This window comes from Schistocerca nitens, chromosome 7 (assembly GCF_023898315.1).
Source record: "Schistocerca nitens isolate TAMUIC-IGC-003100 chromosome 7, iqSchNite1.1, whole genome shotgun sequence".
Classification (NCBI taxonomy): domain Eukaryota; kingdom Metazoa; phylum Arthropoda; class Insecta; order Orthoptera; family Acrididae; genus Schistocerca; species Schistocerca nitens.
Genome location: NC_064620.1, coordinates 631,908,254 through 631,930,440, shown reverse-complemented (window position 1 = coordinate 631,930,440; position 22,187 = coordinate 631,908,254). Strand labels below are relative to the sequence as shown.

The following is a 22,187-nucleotide window of genomic DNA, read 5'->3' as shown; positions in this document are numbered from 1 at the left end:
CCAAGAAAAGCCTCGCAAGATTTTTCTGCCACAAAACTGATGGCAACGGTGTTTTGGGATGCCAAAGGGGTGTTGTTCGTTGAATTCATGGAACGTGGTATGACCATTAATCAAGACGTGTACTGTGAAACAATAAAAAAGTTACGACGGGCTATACAGAACAAACGCCGTGGTATGCTGACTTCCGGTATCGTTTTTTTGCACGATAACGCCCGTCCTCACTCTGCTCGCAGAACAACGGCCCTTCTTGAGTCCTTCAAGTGGGACGTTATCAACCATCCACCTTACAGCCCAGACCTGGCGCCAAGTGATTATCACCTCTTCATGCATTTGAAGAAATGGCTCGGGTCACAGCGGTTTGATGACGACGAAGAGCTCAAAGATGCGGTCACAGGCTGGCTCCAGGCACAAGCGGGTGATTTTTATGCAGAAGGAATTTCAAAGCTTGTGAAGAGATACGATAAGTGCCTCAATCGCTATGGAGACTATGTAGAAAAATAGTGCAAAGATGTAGTTGTAAGATGTATATATTAAAATATTTTTATTTAACTTGGTGTATTTTTTTAAATCAACCGGAGGTTACTTTCTGAACGGCCCTCGTAAAACCAACAAACACATCTCCCTCCAAAAATATAATCAAACTAACAGGACCAGCGCGGGAAACTGGGGTTTTTTGGGTGGAGACAAACTAAATATAAACACATACAGATACACACCACGATCCCAAAACACACAAAATGACGACATAAAAATACCACAAAATCCCCAAATTCCGCTACACTTACAATATCGACAGGAGTTGGTCACTTCCCTTCACCTATGTAGCTCAACCGCAGTTGTCGGTACCACAAAATAAAAACCAACTCACCAAAAATTATAATCACACCACAACTATCGATACCATAAAACCAACACCTAAAACAACAAAAATTGGAATCGGATACTTCCCTTGACCTATATAGGTCAACAGCAACTCACGATATCAAAACACATAGCTACGACGACAAATTGGAATAGCTCACATCCCATGACCTATATAGCACAAATACAACTGACGATACCAAAAAAAAAAAAAAAATTGAAATATGAAAGATACGTAAATGAACCCCCCCATGAACCATGGACCTTGCCGTTGGTGGGGAGGCTGGCGTGCCTCAGCGATACAGATGGCCGTACCGTAGGTGCAACCACAACGGAGGGGTATCTGTTGAGAGGCCAGACAAACCTGTGGTTCCTGAAGAGGGGCAGCAGCCTCTTCAGTAGTTCCAAGGGCAACAGTCTGGATGATTGACTGATCTGGCCTTGTAACACTAACCAAAACGACCTTGCTGTGCTGGTACTGTGAACGGCTGAAAGCAAGGGGAAACTACGGCCGTAATTTTTCCCGAGGGCATGCAGCTTTACTGTATGGTTAAATGATGATGGCGTCCTCTTGGGTAAAATATTCCGGAGGTAAAATAGTCCCCCATTCGGATCTCCGGGCGGGGACTACTCAAGAGGATGTCGTTATCAGGAGAAAGAAAACTGGCGTTCTACGGATCGGAGCGTGGAATGTCAGATCCCTTAATCGGGCAGGTAGGTTAGAAAATTTAAAAAGGGAAATGGATAAGTTAATGTTAGATATAGTGGGAATTAGTGAAGTTCGGTGGCAGGAGGAACAAGACTTCTGGTCAGGTGACTACAGGGTTATAAACACAAAATCAAATAGGGGTAATGCAGGAGGATAGGTTTAATAATGAATAGAAAAATAGGAATGAGGGTAAGCTACTACAAACAGCATAGTGAACGCATTATTGTGGCAAAGATAGATACGAAGCTCACACCTACTACAGTAGTACAAGTTTATATGCCAACTAGCTCTGCAGATGACGAAGAAATTGAACAAATGTATGATGAAATAAAAGAAATGATTCAGATAGTGAAGGGTGACGAAAATTTAATAGTCATGGGTGACTGGATTTCGGTAGTAGGAAAAGGGAGAGAAGGAAATGTAGTAGGTGAATATGGATTGGGACTAAGAAATGAAAGAGGAAGCCGCCTGGTAGAATTTTGCACAGAGCATAAGTTAATCATAGCTAACACTTGGTGCAAGAATCATAAAAGAAGGTTGTATACATGGAAGAATCCTGGAGATACTAAAAGGTATCAGATAGATTATATAATGGTAAGACAGAGATTTAGGAACCAGGTTTTAAATTGTAAGACATTTCCAGGGGCAGATGTGGATTCTGACCACAATCTCTTGGTTATGAACTGCAGATTGAAACTGAAGAAACTGCAAAAAGGTGGGAATTTAAGGAGATGGGACCTGGATAAACTGACTAAACCAGAGGTTGTACAGAGTTTCAGGGAGAGCATAAGGGAACAATTGACAGGAATGGGGGAAAGAAATACAGTAGAAGAAGAATGGGTAGCTCTGAGGGATGAAGTAGTGAAAGCAGCAGACGATCAAGTAGGTAAAAAGACGAGGGCTAATAGAAATCCTTGGGTAACAGAAGAAATATTGAATTTAATTAATGAAAGGAGAAAATATAAAAATGTAGTAAATGAAGCAGGCAAAAAGGAATACAAACGTCTCAAAAATGAGATCGACAGGAAGTGCAAAATGGCTAAGCAGGAAAACTAGAGGAGAAATGTAAGGATGTAGAGGCTTATCTCACTAGGGGTAAGATAGATACTGCCTACAGGAAAATTAAAGATACCTTTGGAGAAAAGAGAGCCACTTGTATGAATATCAAGAGCTCAGATGGAAACCCAGTTCTAAGCAAAGAAGGGAAAGCAGAAAGGTGGAAGGAGTATATAGAGGGTCTATTCAGGGGTGATGTACTTGAGGACAATATTATGGAAGTGGAAGAGGATGTAGATGAAGATGAAATGGGAGATACGATACTGCGTGAAGAGTTTGCTTCCCACGCCCGGGTTCCCGAGTTCGATTCCCGGCGGGGTCAGGGATTTTCTCTGCCTCGTGATGGCTGGGTGTTGTGTGATGTCCTTAGGTTAGTTAGGTTTAAGTAGTTCTAAGTTCTAGGGGACTGATGACCATAGATGTTAAGTCCCATAGTGCTCAGAGCCATTTGAACCATTTGAAGAGTTTGACAGAGCACTGAAAGACCTAAGTCGAAACAAGGCCCTGGGAGTAGACAACATTCCATTGGAACTACTGACGGCCTTGGGAGAGCCAGTCCTGACAAAACTCTACCATCTGGTGAGCAAGATGTATGGGACAGGTGAAATAGCCTCAGACTTCAAGAAGAATATAATAATTCCAATCCCAAAGAAAGTAGGTGTTGACAGGCGTGAAAATTACCGGACTATCAGTTTAAAAAGTCACAGCTTCAAAATACTAACGCGAATTCTGTACGGACGAATGGAAAAACTGGTAGAAGCGGACCTCGGGGAAAATCAGTTTGGATTCCGTAGAAATGTTGGAACACGTGAGGTAATACTAACCTTACGACTTATCTTAGAAGAAAGATTAAGAAAAGGCAAACCTATGTTTCTAGCATTTGTAGACTTAGAGAAAGCTTTTGACAATGTTGACTGGAATACTCTCTTTCACATTCTAAAGGTGGCAGGGGTAAAATACAGGGAGCGAAAGGCTATTTACAATTTGTACAGAAACCAGATGGCAGTTATAAGAGTCGAGGGGCATGAAAGGGAAGCAGTGGTTGGGAAGGGAGTGAGACAGGGTTGTAGCCTCTCCCCGATGTTATTCAATCTGTATATTGAGCAAGCAGAAAAGGAAACAAAAGAAATAATCGGAGTAGGTATTGAAATTCATGGAGAAGAAGTAAAAACTTTGAGGTTTGCCGATGGCATTGTAGTTCTGTCAGAGACAGCAAAGGACTTGGAAGAGCAGTTGAACGGAATGGACAGTGTCTTGAAAGGAGGATATAAGATGAACATCAACAAAAGCAAAACGAGGATAATGGAATGTAGCCAAATTAAATCGGGTGATGCTGAGGGAATTAGATTAGGAAATGAGACACTTAAAGTAGTAAAGGAGTTTTGCTATTTAGGGAGTAAAATAACTGATGATGGTCGAAGTAGAGAGGATATAAAATGTAGACTGGCAATGGCAAGGAAATCGTTTCTGAAGAAGAGAAATTTGTTAACATCGAGTATAGATTTAAGTGTCAGGAAGTTGTTTCTGAAAGTATTTGTATGGAGTGTAGCCATGTATGGAAGTGAAACATGGACGATAACTAGTATGGACAAGAAGAGAATAGAAGCTTTCGAAATGTGGTGCTACAGAAGAATGCTGAAGATAAGGTGGGTAGATTACGTAACTAATGAGGAGGAATTGAATAGGATTGGGGAGAAGAGAAGTTTGTGGCACAACTTGACTAGAAGAAGGGATCGGTTGGTAGGACATGTTTTGAGGCATCAAGGGATCACAAATTTAGCATTGGAGGGCAGGGTGGAGGGTAAAAATCGTAGAGGGAGACCAAGAGATGAATACACTAAGCAGATTCAGAAGGATGTAGGTTGCAGTAGGTACTGGGAGATGAAGAAGCTTGCACAGGATAGAGTAGCATGGAGAGCTGCATCAAACCAGTCTCAGGACTGAAGACCACAACAACAACAACATAAATGAACCACAAGTGCCAATAACAAAACATCAACCACCAACACATGCAGTAAATAACACCGATCCAACAACACATGAAAATCCCACCGAACATCACAACACGCGAACAATAGATCCAAAAAAACAACTATTTACCACAAAAAAGCTCCGGCACTACACACTAGGTCAGCCACCCCAATCACACACACACACACACACACACACACACACAAAAAGATACCCAACCAAAACAAACCCCCACCTAGCATATTCTGCTTGCATACGCCGCATTTCACTGTCTCTGCCACAAGCCCAAAAAGTTGCAGAAACTTAATGATGGACAACATGTCGTCCCTCATTTCAGCCCGCAGACGCACACTATTAAACTTAGAAGTCATATCCATACCTAACAAAACAAGCCACAAATTGAATTAAACGACTTACCACGTGACAAACAGCAAACCAATAACATCAAACGATGCCACAGTAACATAAACAAAATTGAAACTTAATTCTTAACTCACTGTAACTAATTTCCATTCTTCTATAACAGTCACGACTGAAAAATGCACATTGCAAGCACCGACATCCAAATGAATCCAATACACCACATAACACGTGGACCATTCACACACCACCAGAGGACACCACCAACCGCAACAAGATTACATCCAAAAACACAACACACTCACAAACTAAACTCCGCGCTGTCGTGACATCATACACCACAACACCCTTACATCACGGGTCAAAGCCGATGGGTGAGATTGGACGCCTGCGTTGACCCCTTCATTGTGGGCCTCCATTTGGATGGCTGCTCTAATTTCTGTGTGACATTCAACTGTGAAAGTGGCTCAGTGTTGTAGCACACGGGAGCGTGAGGGCACGCCTACTCGCCGTCAAGTTCCAGTTGACCACAGCTGAACACCACAGGAGGGATCACCATATCGTGCACCGAGCACATTGTAACCCCTTGACATCTGGACTTGCTTTCCAAGAACAAATAATGGGCTCTCTGCAACACTCTGTGTTATCCCTCACTATTCGTCAGAGACTAGCAGTAACCGGATTAGGAAATTACCGTTCCATACTGTTAGCACTGCAAGACAAATGTCTGCTTTTGGACTGGCACCGTAACTGGGAATCGTGGACAGCACACGAATGGTCTCATGTTGTTTTCGACAATGAATCCCAGTTCTGCATTGCCCCGGATGACCCAGTTCAGCGAGTATTGCAGCGACCTGCGGAGAGATCCCATTCTCCCAATGTTTCGGAAAGGCGCAGTGGTGTGTCTCCTGACATCGTGGTGTGGGGAGCCTTCTGGTATGATTTCAGGTCACTAGTACTGACTGAGTGAGCTCTGATGTCACAACGGTACACCACAGACACCTTGCATCCTCAAGTGTTACCTCTGATGTGACAGTACCATTTTTCGACAGGACAATGCTAGTCTACACGCGGCATGTGTCTCTGCGAACTCTATGAGTTATGTTGATGTAATCCTGTAGCCAGCAAGATCACCAGATGTTTTCCAATAGAACATGCTGTGGTGACACATATCGACCCAGTAGAGTGACGTGTAACAGCACATCTATCTAGCTGGCAAATGATCATCACGATGGTTGAAACCTTTTTTTGGTAAAGTGGTTCCCAAACTTTCTGAGTTAGTAGCCATGGGTGCAATTAGATATTATCTATACCCCCTGCCCCCTCCCCTTCGCCCATGGTCACTGAAATTTGCATCTAACTAAACTTTGGAATAAAAAAGATTTTTATTTGAACACTTCCATTTTTAAAATAATGAAAGATACATGATATTTAGTTCTTGTAGGTAGTTTTTTAAATCAAGAGCTAATAAGTCAATGGATGATTGGTACCGCTTATTTCCAGTAGCATTTTTTATAGAATGATGAGGCAGTTCTCAGTGGATCACGATGCTAGATACAACTGCTTTCCCGGGAAGAAAACTGACTGTCCACACTTGTTCCAAAACACACTACCTCTGCACCACTTCTCTCTCTAATGACACTCACTTCACACGACACATGCAGCACCCCCATTTAAAATCAATCAAATTAAAATGTGTGCACTATACTTAGGTCTGCTTTTTGTAAATTACTTGATTGTTGGACTCCATGCTTCTGAACTGGCAGAAATTGGAAGACTTCAGCTGCTTTGTGCCTGACCACTTCCACCCCTACTATTACTACTACCTCTACTACTACTACTACTACTCCTATTACAGATACTGCTACTGCTAATAATAATAATAATAATAATAATAATAATAATAATAATAATAACAATAATTCTCAGGAAAATTTTTGGCCCGATACAAGAGCAAGGAATCTGGAAGAAGAGACCAACATCAGAATTATATAAATACACAGACAAGATTACGGATACAATAAGGAAAAGAAGAATGCAGGTCTACGCACATATCCACAGGATGAATGAGAACAGAATTTCAAAGCAAATTCTTAAAGTCATCAACTCAAGCAGGGCAAAAACAAAATGGATAAAAGAAGTTGAAGAGGACCTCAGACAAGCACACATAACAGTAAACGATGCAGAAAATAGAACTGAATTCAGGAGCATCATCAAAAAACATAAATTTGACACCACAACACAGAAGAGACCAGGATGAAAATGGACAGCGGAGCGAGGGAAACAACACAGTGAACACATGAAAATTTGGGCTCAGAAAAAACATAAACAATCATCATAAAGGAATTCAAGTTCAAACGCTCTCTTAAATGAGAATAATCAATAATAATAATAATAATAATAATAATAATAATACAGTGTAGGCACAGGTAAACATCAGCTAACAAATCATTTCTGGTGAGCAAGCTTCCCAAAACACCGTGACAGGAATCAAGAGATGCTTCAGGATCTTGGTAGCCCTCATTTGTGTTATCAGTATGGGCTTGTGATATGACAATGCCATAACCATTTACTGTTTAACAATACCATAGCTATGAGCATTCAGTTCAACCAACCTCCCACATGTGTTAGGCAAATGGACTAGATCATGACATAACTTGATTCTGATCATGTCACATAAAATTGGTGGGAGACTCAGCCAATGGGAGTGCAGTAACATGGTAGGAAACCCAATGGGCCAATAAGATTCAATATCCTCCTCCTCCCTCTTATCATCCTACAGAACTAGCTAGGCTGTATATAAGCCTCTTCCTTCAATGTCTGAGCATCATGGGGAGAGATTTATGTTTGTTGTAAACAACAATTATCTAATGAAAGGGTTTGGAAATAAAAACAGTGATATTACAGATTAACTTTATGGTTTATTACAAATAATTTTGTTTCTGCAATGTATTTTTATAATTATTTGTTGTTGTTTGTTAACAATTTTAACAATTATTGACAATGCTATTTGTTACACACACAGGTTTTTATACAATAATTGTATATCTTTATGACTAAAGGGTAAAAGATCATAAAAACTATGTATCCCATTATCTGTCTATTTACATTTTTCATTCTTATTTCTTTCTTCACTTAATATACACAGTATTTACATTTTCTCTCAATATCTATCGTTTCTGTTCATTTCTTTTCTTATATAGAATATATACATGCAACTACGACACTCGGCCATCCACCTATTCTACACATACTCATACTCACATGTAGACATCAACTATTTACAAATAAATACACAGCCATACACTTAATCACCTCAATGAATAGTGGGAGCACAGGAGGCTGCCGATCCCATCCACATAGATGAACCATTTTTCATGACGGAACAGCCCCGCTTTCTGCAGTAGTGCTCTATGTACCCCATGGCCTCTTTATGGGAAGATTATTTAGCACATTACATGTGGAGCTGCACCAACACCCTCAAGGAGTCACACCTCGCACATTTCAAATGTGAGAGCTTGTGAACCCACACGATGCACACCCTTAGGCCTCTTCCGGGTGGCACCTGCACGTATACGGCATACGTAAATCATCACAATCTGCGAACCGTTCACCTCCTCTTTCATCACGCTGATAGCCTTCCTGTTTTCAGGTGTTACTCCAAAAGGATTGTCGGCTATGTACCCAGATGTCTTGAATGTTTCCATATTGTACCTAATTACTTTATATGGATCACAGCATTTCACCCAGAAGATGAAACTGTTTGTATCCACACAAAGTAACTTAAGAATGGAGAAGTTTGGTTTCGCAAAGTCATTGTAAAAGCAATACATGTGGAGTTTGGGGAGGTTCACGACATACACTGGTGTCCAAAATTAAAACAACAAACCATTATTTCCCTGTCCTGTGCCTAATTCATGATATAATCATACAAACCACCAGAAGCCCGTGCGATCTTGTTCTGCATGGAAGATGGCATTCCAGTCAAAAGATAACCGTTCCAATGATGACATCAGGGCTCCTATGAGACGAGGTAGTGTTTGCCGGGTAGTCCCATATCAACAACTGCCCTGTACACAGTCACAGAAGGTGCAGTATGGCACAGAGAAAATGCCTACCAGACTCTCTGTGGTAGAGTGCTTTAGAAAGAACAGAATCAGGACAGTTGCAACAAACTGATGGGGTCTGATGGCTCAGTGTGAATTGTTCTGTTGTTTCTCAGATGTGGCAACAGTTTATAGAGACCAAAACTGTATACTGAAGACTAGGGGAGGGCTGACCACATGTGACTTCAGAAGAGAGGACTGTTGAGGAGGATCCATAATAGTGTGGGCGGGGATTATATTTATCACTCAAACTCCTGTTCATGAAACTGTACGGGTAAATCGGCAGGGTTTAACTGCTGTCAGGTATCATGATGAGATCTCAGGACCTCATTTGCGGTTGTTGTGAGGTGCTGTGGGTCCAAACATCGTATTGATGGCTGACAATGTTTGACCTTATAGTGCACAGGTGGTTGATGTCTTCTTGGAAATGGAAGATATTGCACGCATGGTGTGGCCTGCTCACTCTCCCGATTTGAATCCCATAGAACATGTTTGGAGATGCATTAGGCAGATAGCTTGCATCTTGGCACCATCTACCAACCACTCTCCAAGACTGCGGGCAGTGCTGCAGAAAGAATGGGCCTTATTGCCTCAACGTGAAACTGATGACGTCATTCACAGAGCACCCCTTCCTTATGAGGCCTGTATTGCTGCCAGAGGGGGCACACCCCATATTCAGCACATTAACCAGTTGTCAGAATGTGTGTGCAAATCCGTTAAGTTGGAAAAAGAAGAACATTTCTGTCTACTGTTATGCATGTTGCAGTTGTTTACATTCTGAATTCTGTTGCATTGTTTCTACTTTGCTATCATCTGTTTACATTGTTTTGTGGCAAAACCAAAACAACGTTGCCAAATTTCCATTTGTTGCTTTTATTTTGGACACCAGTGTATGTACTGACACAAACAGGTTTCATGAACTGCACTGACATATTGGCCATCTTCGCAGTGGCTAGACCTTCATTGAAGATTGTGGACCATTTGAAACTGGGCCTGATGATGTAATCTCTTGCAGCATAATGCCCATCCTACTGGTAAACTAAATGAGTTTCACGGTGCAAGTGGGTGGGATATTCCAGCTCTACCTCCAGGACATATCCTTCACTAGCATCTGCAATCACATCATGGATCTTGATTTTGCCTTTGGCCATCCATCAAAACCCTCTATATGGTAGACTTTGTTGCATGGTTTGCCAGTAGATGTTGTTTACATCCAAGTAAAGGTTGTAATTTAAATCCTCAGATGACCTGTACTCACACTCAATTACACACAGATTTTTTGCTTTAGCATACCTCCACACGCACTGGCAAAGTTCATCACAAATACTGCATTTGAAGAACAGATTGTCAACATTGGTCACCAGTTCCATGCTGACACACATTTTTCTTAACATTTTGTCCAACAAAATCCTTGTCGTAGTGTAAAAGAAGGCAGATGCAGATGGTATGTGCCCATATACAGGGTGTTACAAAAAGGTACGGCCAAACTTTCAGGAAACATTCCTCACACACAAATAAAGAAAAGATGTTATGTGGACATGTGTCCGGAAACGCTTAATTTCCATGTTAGAGCACATTTTAGTTTGTTCTTCCACCTACGCTCAATGGAGCACGTTATCATGATTTCATACGGGATACTCTACCTGTGCTGCTAGAACATGTGCCTTTACAAGTACGACACAACATGTGGTTCATGCACGATGGAGCTCCTGCACATTTCAGTCGAAGTGTTCGTACGCTTCTCAACAACAGATTTGGTGACCGATGGATTGGTAGAGGTGGACCAATTCCATGGCCTCCACGCTCTTCTGACCTCAACCCTCTTGACTTTCATTCATGGGGGCATTTGAAAGCTCTTGTCTACGCAACCCCGGTACCAGATGTAGAGACTCTTCGTGCTTGTATTGTGGACGGCTGTGATATAATACTCCATTCTCCAGCGCTGCATCAGAGCATCAGGGATTCCATGCGACGGAGGGTGGATGCATGTATCCTCGATAACGGAGGACATTTTGAACATTTCCTGTAACAAAGTGTTTGAAGTCACGCTGGTACGTTCTGTTGCTGTGTGTTTCCATTCCATGATTAATGTGATTTGAAGAGAAGTAATAAAATGAGCTCTAACATGGAAAGTAAGTGTTTCCGGACACATGTCCACATAACATATTTTCTTTCTTTGTGTGTGAGGAATGTTTCCTGAAAGTTTGGCCGTACCTTTTTGTAACACCCTGTATATTCTCCAGAACCTCTCAAAAATGTCTGCGAGGTGTACAGCTGTGTTCATGTGTAAACTTGCATGTTACCCTAAACCAGGGATGCCAAACGCAAAGATTCCCCGCATGCCTATACTCTGCATCTCCGTAATGGCAGTGCCTGTTAGTGTACTGGAGAATGCAGTTATGTTCGGCAATGTGATTTCGTGATCCCTTTACTGAATCCAGGTATTCCTACAGGAAGATTCCCTTCTTTGTCACAAGCTGAAACATTGCATGGTTTAGATATGCAGCTCTGATGACATACATGTCCTTCTGACACATCATCTCAGCAAGTTTCTGAAGAAATGCATGCACAGGTAGGATGCAGAGAGTTACTTTTGGCACAAATTTCTTAGTAAAAGAAACATACTTTTCAATAGCATCAGGAATGACACTAATTTTACCATCCTTCAGACCAAAATCACCAAGAACTGAATGACAAAGTGGTCATCAAATTGTAAAAGAAAATGGGTGTCTGCCATGCCAGTTGCTATTTTACATAAGTTGCATGTGATGAGAGGTACACTGTTGAAATTCTCTGTTAGATGACAGTGGTCTCTACATAGAGTTTAAAATTCTTTGCCTAATGGCAGCCCAAAAATATAAAACTCAACTGCTTGCTCATACAAGGCATCATTCTCCTATGAGTTGGTCATGGAGATGTTGTTGTGATACAGTCCACTAATTTCTAATGCAAGTTTTTCAAGCTCAGTGAAAACCATCTTGCAGAACTACCCAGATGTATGACTCAAATTTCTTGAGATATGAATCATACAAGCATAGAACTTGATACAATGGTGCATATGGTATGTGAAGTTCTCTGGTGGCCATGTGGAAGGCAGAGAGGTCACTTCCACTATGCACCACATGAGTTACGAAGCACTTGCAGTCTGCATAAACAATGAAGGAACACTGATGCTGGTGATAAACATTCTTAAACTGTATGGTATTTTTATCCTCAGTAAGCATTTCTAGTTCCTGGCTCAAGTAAATTATGAGATGTCTTTCTACAATTCCTGGCAAATGAGACGAGATATTTATGAAAAAAATACCTTGGACATCGTTTTATACTCAATTGTCCCCAAAAAAGCCAGTATCCTCAGATTAGACCAATGTGGTTATGGGACTTACTTTGTAATTTGCAACAAAGTAGGCAGGGGTTCTGCTGCTGTTGCTAGGTCCAGAGAGATGTCAAAGCAACATCTGACACCATATAGGTTCATGTCAATTGTGAGACAGTACATGGTGCAGCTGGGTTGGCAAATAAGCTGATATCACATTGATGTTGGTAACAGAGCCAGCAGTGGTGGTGTTTGTGATCAAAGGGAAACATCACTGACAAACCAGGTGAGGTAGTGGAGCTCCTGGTTCAAGCCCTGTCCACACAAAGCTTACATCTCATCTGAAAAACCAGAAAAAATGTCTAAGTATCATGCCAATTCTTTAAAAAAATATATGTATGCAGGCATATATAGTATTTTACTCAATTTCTAAATTAACAGCAACCGAATAAGTCACATCATATTTGCAGCGATGTCTTATAATATTATATCCTACCAATTCATCGCAATATTATCGTTGAGTGGGTCGAGAAACAAAGGTCCACGTTAAACCTGAGATGATCCAGGGCACAACTGCATTGGCAAATGAGCTGGTATCATCAGCCCATACCATGCTGATGATGATGGCAAACCAGACTGTGGTAGTATTTGTAGGTGCAGCGAATACATTGTAGACAAACTGGCCTGGGGCAATGAATACACCATCACCTTGTCAGGTTGTGGAGTAGTTGTTGCATGTGCACCTCCAATTGTGCTCACATCCATCACGTCTGAAACAAGAGAAGAAGAAGACAAGAAGATGAAGAAGAAATTAATCATCAGAATGCAGCTATAGCAAATACACACCTGCAAAGAAAAAAAATTTTAATACATGCCTACTGGAGTCAAATCAAAGTCCTATTGGTGCTGTTGATGTTTCTACTAGCAGGTCTCAGGCTGGAATGACTTCTCACACATTCCTTTGCTTATTTCAACCACTGGGAAATGAGTATTCATGTCTTTGGTCACATGGTTTTAGGCATTGCTTGCTGCTGTGTGTAGGCACCAGTACCTCACACTTCTCCTGCCAATGTTTTTAAATATAAGATTATACTTCAGCACAAGTATATGTGCTAGCATATCACATGGGCTTCACTCTCACCATTCAAAGAGTAAGAAGAATTTGCTGATGCTTTGAGACTCTGCACAGACCACTACCAACACATTGGACACCACAGTCGAAAAAAAACATACATTTTAGTTGTGTCCCTTTCTCAGGCATATGCCAGTGCGGATGCCATCGCTCAGAATCTGCCATGCACCTCTTCTACAATAACACAGCATTAATAGCAGTAATGGAAAGTAGTGAAAATAATTTTGTAATCTGCCATTCCTGATTCATGAGTCTTCCAGACCATCCAGTAACACAGGGGAGCAGGGGGGGGGGGGGGGGGGGATATCACACAGAGTACACCTACAGCCTGGCAGACATTACCTTAAAGTAGAGGAGCATGGCTTTATCGAGATGTTACTAGTCTTTGACATGTATTTTTAAAAATTATGATAAAAATGTGAATGTTTTTTGTAAATAGTACGGTGTGAGAAGAGTTTATAAATCGTTCTGTGCTATTTTATATAAGCATGACATTACACAATCGATTTCCACATTTAATACTTAAAATTATAGATGAATGGGTAATACTGTGCATTATAGCCTTGCACATCAAACCCCGTTTTCCTGATTGCCCATAATGGTAGTAACAATATAAGAGTAAGGACACCAGATGACAGTATTTTTGGTCATAATCTATAACTGTGGGTGTAATTACACTATTTGTGTGTGTGCATGTGTGTGTGTGTTTCTTTGCATTAGTGTGTGTCACTGTCTTTTCCACATTTTCTTCCATTTTTTGATATTTTTTCATATTTACCATATTTTTCCATATTCCATATCGAAATGTACAAATGTATATATGTTCTTATTACTTATATACATGGGTTTGTTGTAGGGGGTAAATGTGTTGATGTTACTCTGTTGTAAATACACACATATAGCTCAGTTACACTATTTCATGTGCCGGTTTCCCTACGGCTTCCCCAGTCCCTCCCCCAACCGAGCTCGATGCAGTAGTGGGGCAGGAGGTGGGCAGCACCATCAGTGCCAGACCTACTGTAGGTGGATCCATTTCTGCACACTACCCCAGATCATATGTGAGTGGATCAATACCGAACATTGTTCAGGAATTACTGCTCAAATGGATCTACGGCAACTGTTATCCTTGACTCTACGCAGGTGGATCCACCCTGGGCAATAGTCCTGGGCTTTGACCAGATGGATCCACTTTTTGGACACTGCTCCGGATCATATGTGGGTGGATCCACACCGAACAATATCCAACAATCATTTACGTAGATGGGTCAACTCGTACCATTGGCCCCAAGTTTGCGCAGGTGGATCCACCTCAAACAGTATCCCAGGATGTAGTGCATGGTGGATCCACACCTCACAATATTCCTGGATACAGCGCACTGTGGATCCACCATTAGCAATGTCTCCCACCTATACATTTGTGTCCACCTTTCAGATGTAATTCTGGACCCACTACAGGATGTGACTGCCACTGCAGACCCCCCACCACCATTGTGGAATGGCAGTATTGCTGCTTGATTATAAACCACATTCTCATATTGCAAACGTTGTAAAGCAAAAGTTATGCAAAATCGAGTGGGAGACACTTGAGCTCCCACCTTATAGTCCTGATCTATCCTCAAGTGATTATTATGCCCTCAGTCCCTTAACAAAGCTCTTGAAAGGTCTACAATTCCTGTCAGACAAGGATGTGCAGCAGCCAGTTGCCGACTTCTACATGCAGCAGGACATGAAGTTTTACCAAACAGGCATCGTCAACCTGGTGTGCCAGTGGATTAATTGACTCGATGCTCATGGTGATTTTGACTAAGTGGCATAGTGTTTCTGGACTGTACAGCCTTCAAACAGAAGCTTCTTGATCACCCCTTATATTACTGTGGAAGCTCAGAAGGCAGACACTGATTGATGCCTGATGCTTACATTGATAGCTTCCACACCATCAAATGGCTGCAAGAGGTCTGTTACTAAAATATGTGTCAGAGTCTGTTCAATGCGTTCATCAGTGAATTCTTGTTAGTCTTTAAACAGTGGAACTGAGGTCCATGTGGCAGGCCAGTGCACGCACATTTAATAACACTGCAGAAGCAATGTGAGATATCGCTGCTTACGCAAAGACTCGAGCAGGCACTATCGTGCCTAAAACCATGTGACGAGAGATATGAGTACTAGTGTCCCACTGGTTAAAATAAGCAAGGGAATGTGGTTTTCAGCTATAATTATGAGCTACTTCCAGTCTGAGAGTTTCTAGCAGAAACATCAACAGTGCTGACAGAATTAGCAGAGTTTAAAGACTATAATGGAAATGATGGTTCACCAGGGCCCAATAAGCTACCTTGATTTCACTCCACTATTCCAGTATGTTATCATTTCTGTGATAACTATTATCTGCAAACTAAATTCATTCACCTCACAAGTTATCCAACTGTGTCTTGTTAAACAATGCTCCAAGCGCTTTTTTCCCTTTGTTTTTGTATAGCTGAATGTAAAAAATATTACTATCTTTCCTTACAGAGAACATAGAACGCTTCAGTAAATTTGAAAAGGATATTGCAGGCCAAAATCACATGATTAGATATTTGATTCATTTAATGGAGAAGCATTACAATCAAAACCATGAAAACCATGATAATATGTACTTAAGGTAAGTCACAGATAAATTTATTAAATATACTACCTCTTTTTTGTCTGCATTTCTTCATCATGTTCCAAAAGTATTAAACAGCTTGACGTGAAGATATATACTATCTGACTGCATAATGATTATTCTAACAAACCTGAACACCTAGGCAGTGAGTGCATTTTTTGTTGACACAACATATAGTCAATTTTGTGGTAATGAATATTATTTCACCGTTTATCTACAGTACTATCGTATTTACCATGCTTTGGCCTTCTAAAGTCTCCATTGCCATATTTTCTGTGGTTACACTGCTTTCATAGAAAAATCTCATACTGCATAATAACATTCATAGGGAACTGGTAAACAATTTGAAAAAGATACTTAGTATGGAAGTGAACAAGTAATAAAGGAGTGTGAAACTGATAGATTTCTTCTGAGCACTAACATAACACTAGGAAAGGAAAACTTAACTCACTTGACAGACTAATGTATAACAAGAATGACAACTTATCAACGCTGGTACTTCATTTCCTTGATAATATCTTAAACATTTTTTTTCTCTGAATAGCTAGAAATTGAAATTTTCCATTCAATACAAGTTATGAAATCTATAAACTATATTTTATATTTACAAGACTTTTTTTATTTGTAGAATAAGGAATTTCCTCTGAGGAAGGTTAGTACTGGTCAGCATGGTGCATGGATCATACCATAACAGAGACAACACATTGATATGACAGTATTGCTTTATCGCTCATAACCAAACATACAAAACACCCACACGGTACAAGGTTCTAAAGTGAACTGACTTCCTTGGAGTCCACCCAACCCTGCACTCAGATGCACGAGTTCACTGCTGAGAAGCATTGTTCATGCTAGTGTCTTCACAATATTATGTATTGATGGAGAAAGGTAAATGAGAAATATGTACAGCAAATAATTATTTTACACTAGGTGGGTAGGGGTGGGGTGGGAGGGAGCAGTTGTCAATGTGCATTGTTGAATAGGTGGGCAGAGTCCAAATTTACTCGACCAGCTGTATCTTGGTCAGCTGCCAAGCAGGGCATGGCTGGACCGTTTTTCGGTGTTGGTCCAACTTGATGAAAGTTTCCAACCATGCTGTGGCCAGATATAAAGAAAGAGACAAGATTCACTCAAAGCAGGTAGCAACGGAGGATGTGACAGCTAGGATAGTGCGTTGGTAAGAAGGATATGAAGCTGTCTGTGACGTGGAGTGTGGTAGCTGTTGTGATTCCCTCAGGACTGCAATAGTGAGTACGCCATCAGCTGATAAACGTGAAGATATAGTGATATAATTGATGTTCATAGGTAACTGGTACGTATGCGTGTGTGTGAGTTGTTCAGCTCACATGACTGTCACAGTAAGCATCCACTATCAAATCACTGCCTACAAGTTTTGTCCAGATATTCTTTGGATTAAAGTATCTCATGAACAGTTCAATGACAAATGTCTCCTCAGAGTATGAATTAGCCACCTCCATTGTACCAGGGGTGTGTGTGTGTGTGTGTGTGTGTGTGTGTGTGTGTGTTATGTAGATGAGGTGCAGAGTAACACTTTGATACGTTTATGAAAACCAAGATATTTGAAATGTACATTCCATTACCGATCTCAGCTAACATTACATACTCTCTTTCTTGATCAAAGGTTGTTAATTTACCAAAACAACTTTTGAAAAATGATTAAACCTTTTACCATTAAATCTAACTCAATTGTTCCACAAAATAACAGATTTAAATATGTATCCACAATAAACATGGATATGATGGAAACACAGTGGGTGAATAACAGCTGGTGCAATTTAACACACTCAGTTCTTTAGCACTAAAGAATGTACCGTAAAACTCAGTTGTAGATTCAGATGTAATACCGCTCCTGTTCTCAGAGTTTCAGCTGAAGAATTCAGCTGGTAGCTGTTTTTCCCACTTTGTCCATATTAACAGGGACAAGCCAATGCCCATCCAACAAAGTTCTGCCCCCAAACACCAATACTGTAGCTTGCGCCAAATGTACTGCCTTCCATTACCCAGCCAGTGCCAGACACATCTTGTGCCAATTAAACCTTTCAGTCTCCCTTCGTGCACAGTTAAATACTTCTGGGTTGCAGCCATGTTTAAAATGAACTCTACAAGGTGGTCCATTGATAGTGACTGGGTCAAATATGTCACGAAATAAGCATCAAATGAAAAAACTACAAAGTACAAAACTCGTCTAACTTGAAGGGGGAAACCAGATGGCGCTATGGTTGGCCCGCCAGATGGCACTGCCATAGGTCAAATGGATATCAACTGCGTTTTTTAAAATAGGAACCCCCATTTTTTATTACATATTTGTGTAGTACATAAAGAAATATGAATGTTTTAGTTTATATAGCGTATTTCATGACAGGTGGATTGGTCGTCGAAGCCCGCACATTCACCGGATCTGATGTCCCAGGATTTCTTTCGGTGGGGAAAGTTGAAGGATATTTGCTATCGTGATCCACCGACAACACCTGACAACCTGCATCAGCACATTGTCAATGCATGTGTGAACATTACAGAAGGCGAACTACTCGCTGTTGAGAGGAATGTCGTTACACATATTGCCAAATGCATTGAGGTTGACGGACACCATTTTGAGCATTTATTGCATTAATGTGGTATTTACAGGTAATCAGATGTAACGCTTTCTCAGAAATGATAAGTTTACAAAGGTACATGCATCACATTGGAACAACCGAAATAAAATGTTCAAACGTATCTACGTTCTGTATTGTAATTTAAAAAACCTACCTGTTACCAACTGTTTGTCTAAAATTGTGAGCCATATGTTTGTGACTATTACAACGCCTTCTATCACAAAACAAAAAAAGTGGTCCAACTAAAACATTCATATTTCTTTATGTACTACACGAATATGTAATAAAAAATGGGGGCTCCTATTTTTAAAAAAAGGCAGCTGATATCTGCTTGACCTATGGCAGCGCCATCTAGCAGGCCAACCATGGCGCCATCTGGTTTCCCCCATCAAGCTAGACAAGTTTCATTCTTTGTAGTTTTTTCATGTGTCACTTATTTCGTGAGATATTTGGCCCGGTCACGATCAATGGACCACCCTGTATAACAGAGCTGCGAACACAGTTTGAAACAATTAGATGTCCATCCATCACATCCAGCAGTTCATCCAATGAAGAATATATTTCACCAGCAACAAGTCATCAACAACCATGAACAACTCACCTTTGTGATAAGCAATTTGGACCAACAAACCAAAACATTGGTCTGTACCCACCACCAGACAGAGCTTACAACAAACTGAAAAATGAGCTAATGTCCTGCCATACAAACCATTAATCTCAGTGACAAGCAAGAACTATACAAGGAGAAACGTGATGACAAAATCTCATCAGAGTTCTGGTACACCTACGTAATCTAATGAACAGTTTCTCAGTGTCCAGTGATTTGTAACTACACATTTGGCATCAACAGCTACTGACACAAGTATGTATAGCATTGGCAGTATATGACAATAAGTCACCCAAAAAATTACTGCAGATCACTGATAGAGTTTGCAAAATGTTTGAGTCACCCACAACAATTGCCATGACATTGGTGGACCACTTCCGATTGAGCTCACCAGAGGCAATGACTCTGGACTGTGCAGCTGTCACGTTATGATACCCGTTGACCATTCCAATTACTTTTGAAGCTCAAGAACCACAGTGGGAGCACTGGAAACACAGATGCACACACATTAGCAATGATAAGGTGCTAATAGTCAAAGTCAGGAACAGTAGAAGAGCTCCCATGGGGTATGATGGTACGACAAACATTTTCGCCAACACACTATGAAATGTACCTCACTGTGCACTTACTCTGATAGCAAGACAGACCACAGTACCAGTGCAGTGTCCACACACTGTCAGCAGCAGCCACACCCTTACATACACTCAACTGCATCAAAGAGACTGTCCGTGTCAGACAGGCTTGTAGACTCTGGTTCCAACTCACCACGCTGCCTATCGGCCACACACTGTTCTAGTGTCGTTGATGGCAATCATCAACTCTATGATCGATACTTACAGAGATAAAGTTTGATGTTGGTTTCTCCAGATATTTCACAGGGTCATCTGTAGTCACTGATGTCTCTGAATCTGTTGACAATGTATGCACCTCTAATAAACACAGCACAACTACAACACAGAAACCTTTGGAGGACCATGGAATACAACCATCAAGCGAACTGCACATCACAACAGCATCAAACACAATACAGCGCACCACATCCAAACTACTTGTCCCACTACGTGCATGCAGAATTGCACCCAAGCTTTTAACAGAGACGAACACAATTTTTGACAAAATGTTGTAGACAGGAATCGTTAGCCAATCTGACAGCCCACAGTCTTTGCCCCTACATCTTGTCCACAAGATAGACAGCTCGTATAGGATGTGTGGCAATTACTGGGCCTTAAATGTATGGTTGATACCAGAAGGGTGACCAGTCCCCAACATACAGGACTTCATGTGCGCACTAGCTGGTGTAGAGGTTTTTAGCATCCTCAGTTGTAAAAAAGCATATAACCAAACACAAGTATGCACGAGTGACATTCTGAAGACTGCAGTGATCATGCCATTTGGTTTATTCAAATTTTTATTCATGCCTTTTGGACTCAAAAAGACCGCTCAGTCACAGCAACATTTTGCAGATAAGGTAGGCAAAGGACTTTTATTTTGTTTCACTTACTTAGGTAACATCTCAGTGTTCTCCCTCGAGCTAAAAAGGTCATGAACAATATTTTTAGAAAGTACATCAACAGCTGTTTAACTATGAAACAGTGGTAAATGCAAACAAATGCATCATTGGGAAGACTCGATCCATCTTCCTGGGCCACACAGTTTTGGCAAAAAGCAATTGCCCATTGGCAGAGAAGATTACAGTGCTACAATCTCTACCAAATCCAGCAGATTACCATCAAATGAGATGGTTCCTGGGTACCATAAATTTTTATTGTCGTCACCTCCCAGCAACAGCAGCTATACTGACAACACTCGCAGACACATTCGTGGGCTGTGACACCACTGGATGCACATATCTCTTGAGTGGACACTCAAAATTGAAGAAGCATTTCACAACTTCCAGCTTAAGTTGAGCAGTGTTACTCACTCATCCATTATCTCACACACAGACCAGGCTGCAGGAGTCAAGGCAAGTCTGTCGGCAATTAGAATTGCATTCCACCAACGAGCAGATCCACAGTGGCAGCCACTCAAGTTTTTCTCTAAAAAGTTGCAGCCAGTCCAGCAGAAGAGGAGTGCATATGACAGAGAACTGTTAAGAAACTATGAGGCAGTCAGATACATCTTGCCTCAAACAGAATCTCAACCACTGACTATTTTTACAGATCACAAACCCATTACTTCTGTGTTCGAGAACTTCGGTAGAGACTCTTGCTCACATACACAGTTTCGGCATCTTGAGTTCATAAACCAGTTTACGACAGACATTTGACAACTAAGCGGTGCTGAAAATTTAACAGTTGGCTACTTTTCTGGTGGTAATTACAGACAAGAGAACTCCCTGTAGAGCAGGCCCAGGATCCACAGTCACTACCGCTGTCAAGTGACTGGTCTGCAGGACTACATTTTTATCAGATTCTGGCGTCCAACTCTTATGTCGAAACTGTGGAATGAAATCCCTTGGAACAAACTACACCCATGCATTTCGCAGAGGTTCCACAAGATAACCTTCGGCAGCCTCCAAGGCTTACCTCTTCTTGGGACCAATGCTATGGTCAGACTACTTACAGGCCACTTCGTGTGACCTTTCTCAAAGAAAGACGCACACACGTCGGCATGTTCTTGCATCCTGTGCTGACAGAGTAAAGTGGGTCATCACGTGCGTGCAATTTTGTTAACTTCCGAGGCACACCCGATAGATAGGCCCACATTCACATCAACCTCGTCAACCCCCTCTCACCACTCTATAGCCACACACTCACAGCTGTAGACAGATGTACACAGTGGGTGGAGACTATCCCAATTGCTGCCATCTGAGC

At 41.3% G+C, this 22,187-nt stretch overlaps 1 protein-coding gene across 1 annotated transcript in view; it reads left to right on the top strand.

Moving 5' to 3' along the window:
* The window catches only part of LOC126195013 (TNF receptor-associated factor 3-like), an 82,677-nt gene that overhangs the window by 6,000 nt on the left and 54,490 nt on the right, over positions 1-22,187 (top strand). The window contains exon 2 of the mRNA XM_049933440.1: positions 16,020-16,149. Coding sequence (XP_049789397.1) covers positions 16,073-16,149 — 77 coding nt within the window. The 5' untranslated portion in view covers positions 16,020-16,072. The remainder of the gene's footprint in view (positions 1-16,019; positions 16,150-22,187) is intronic.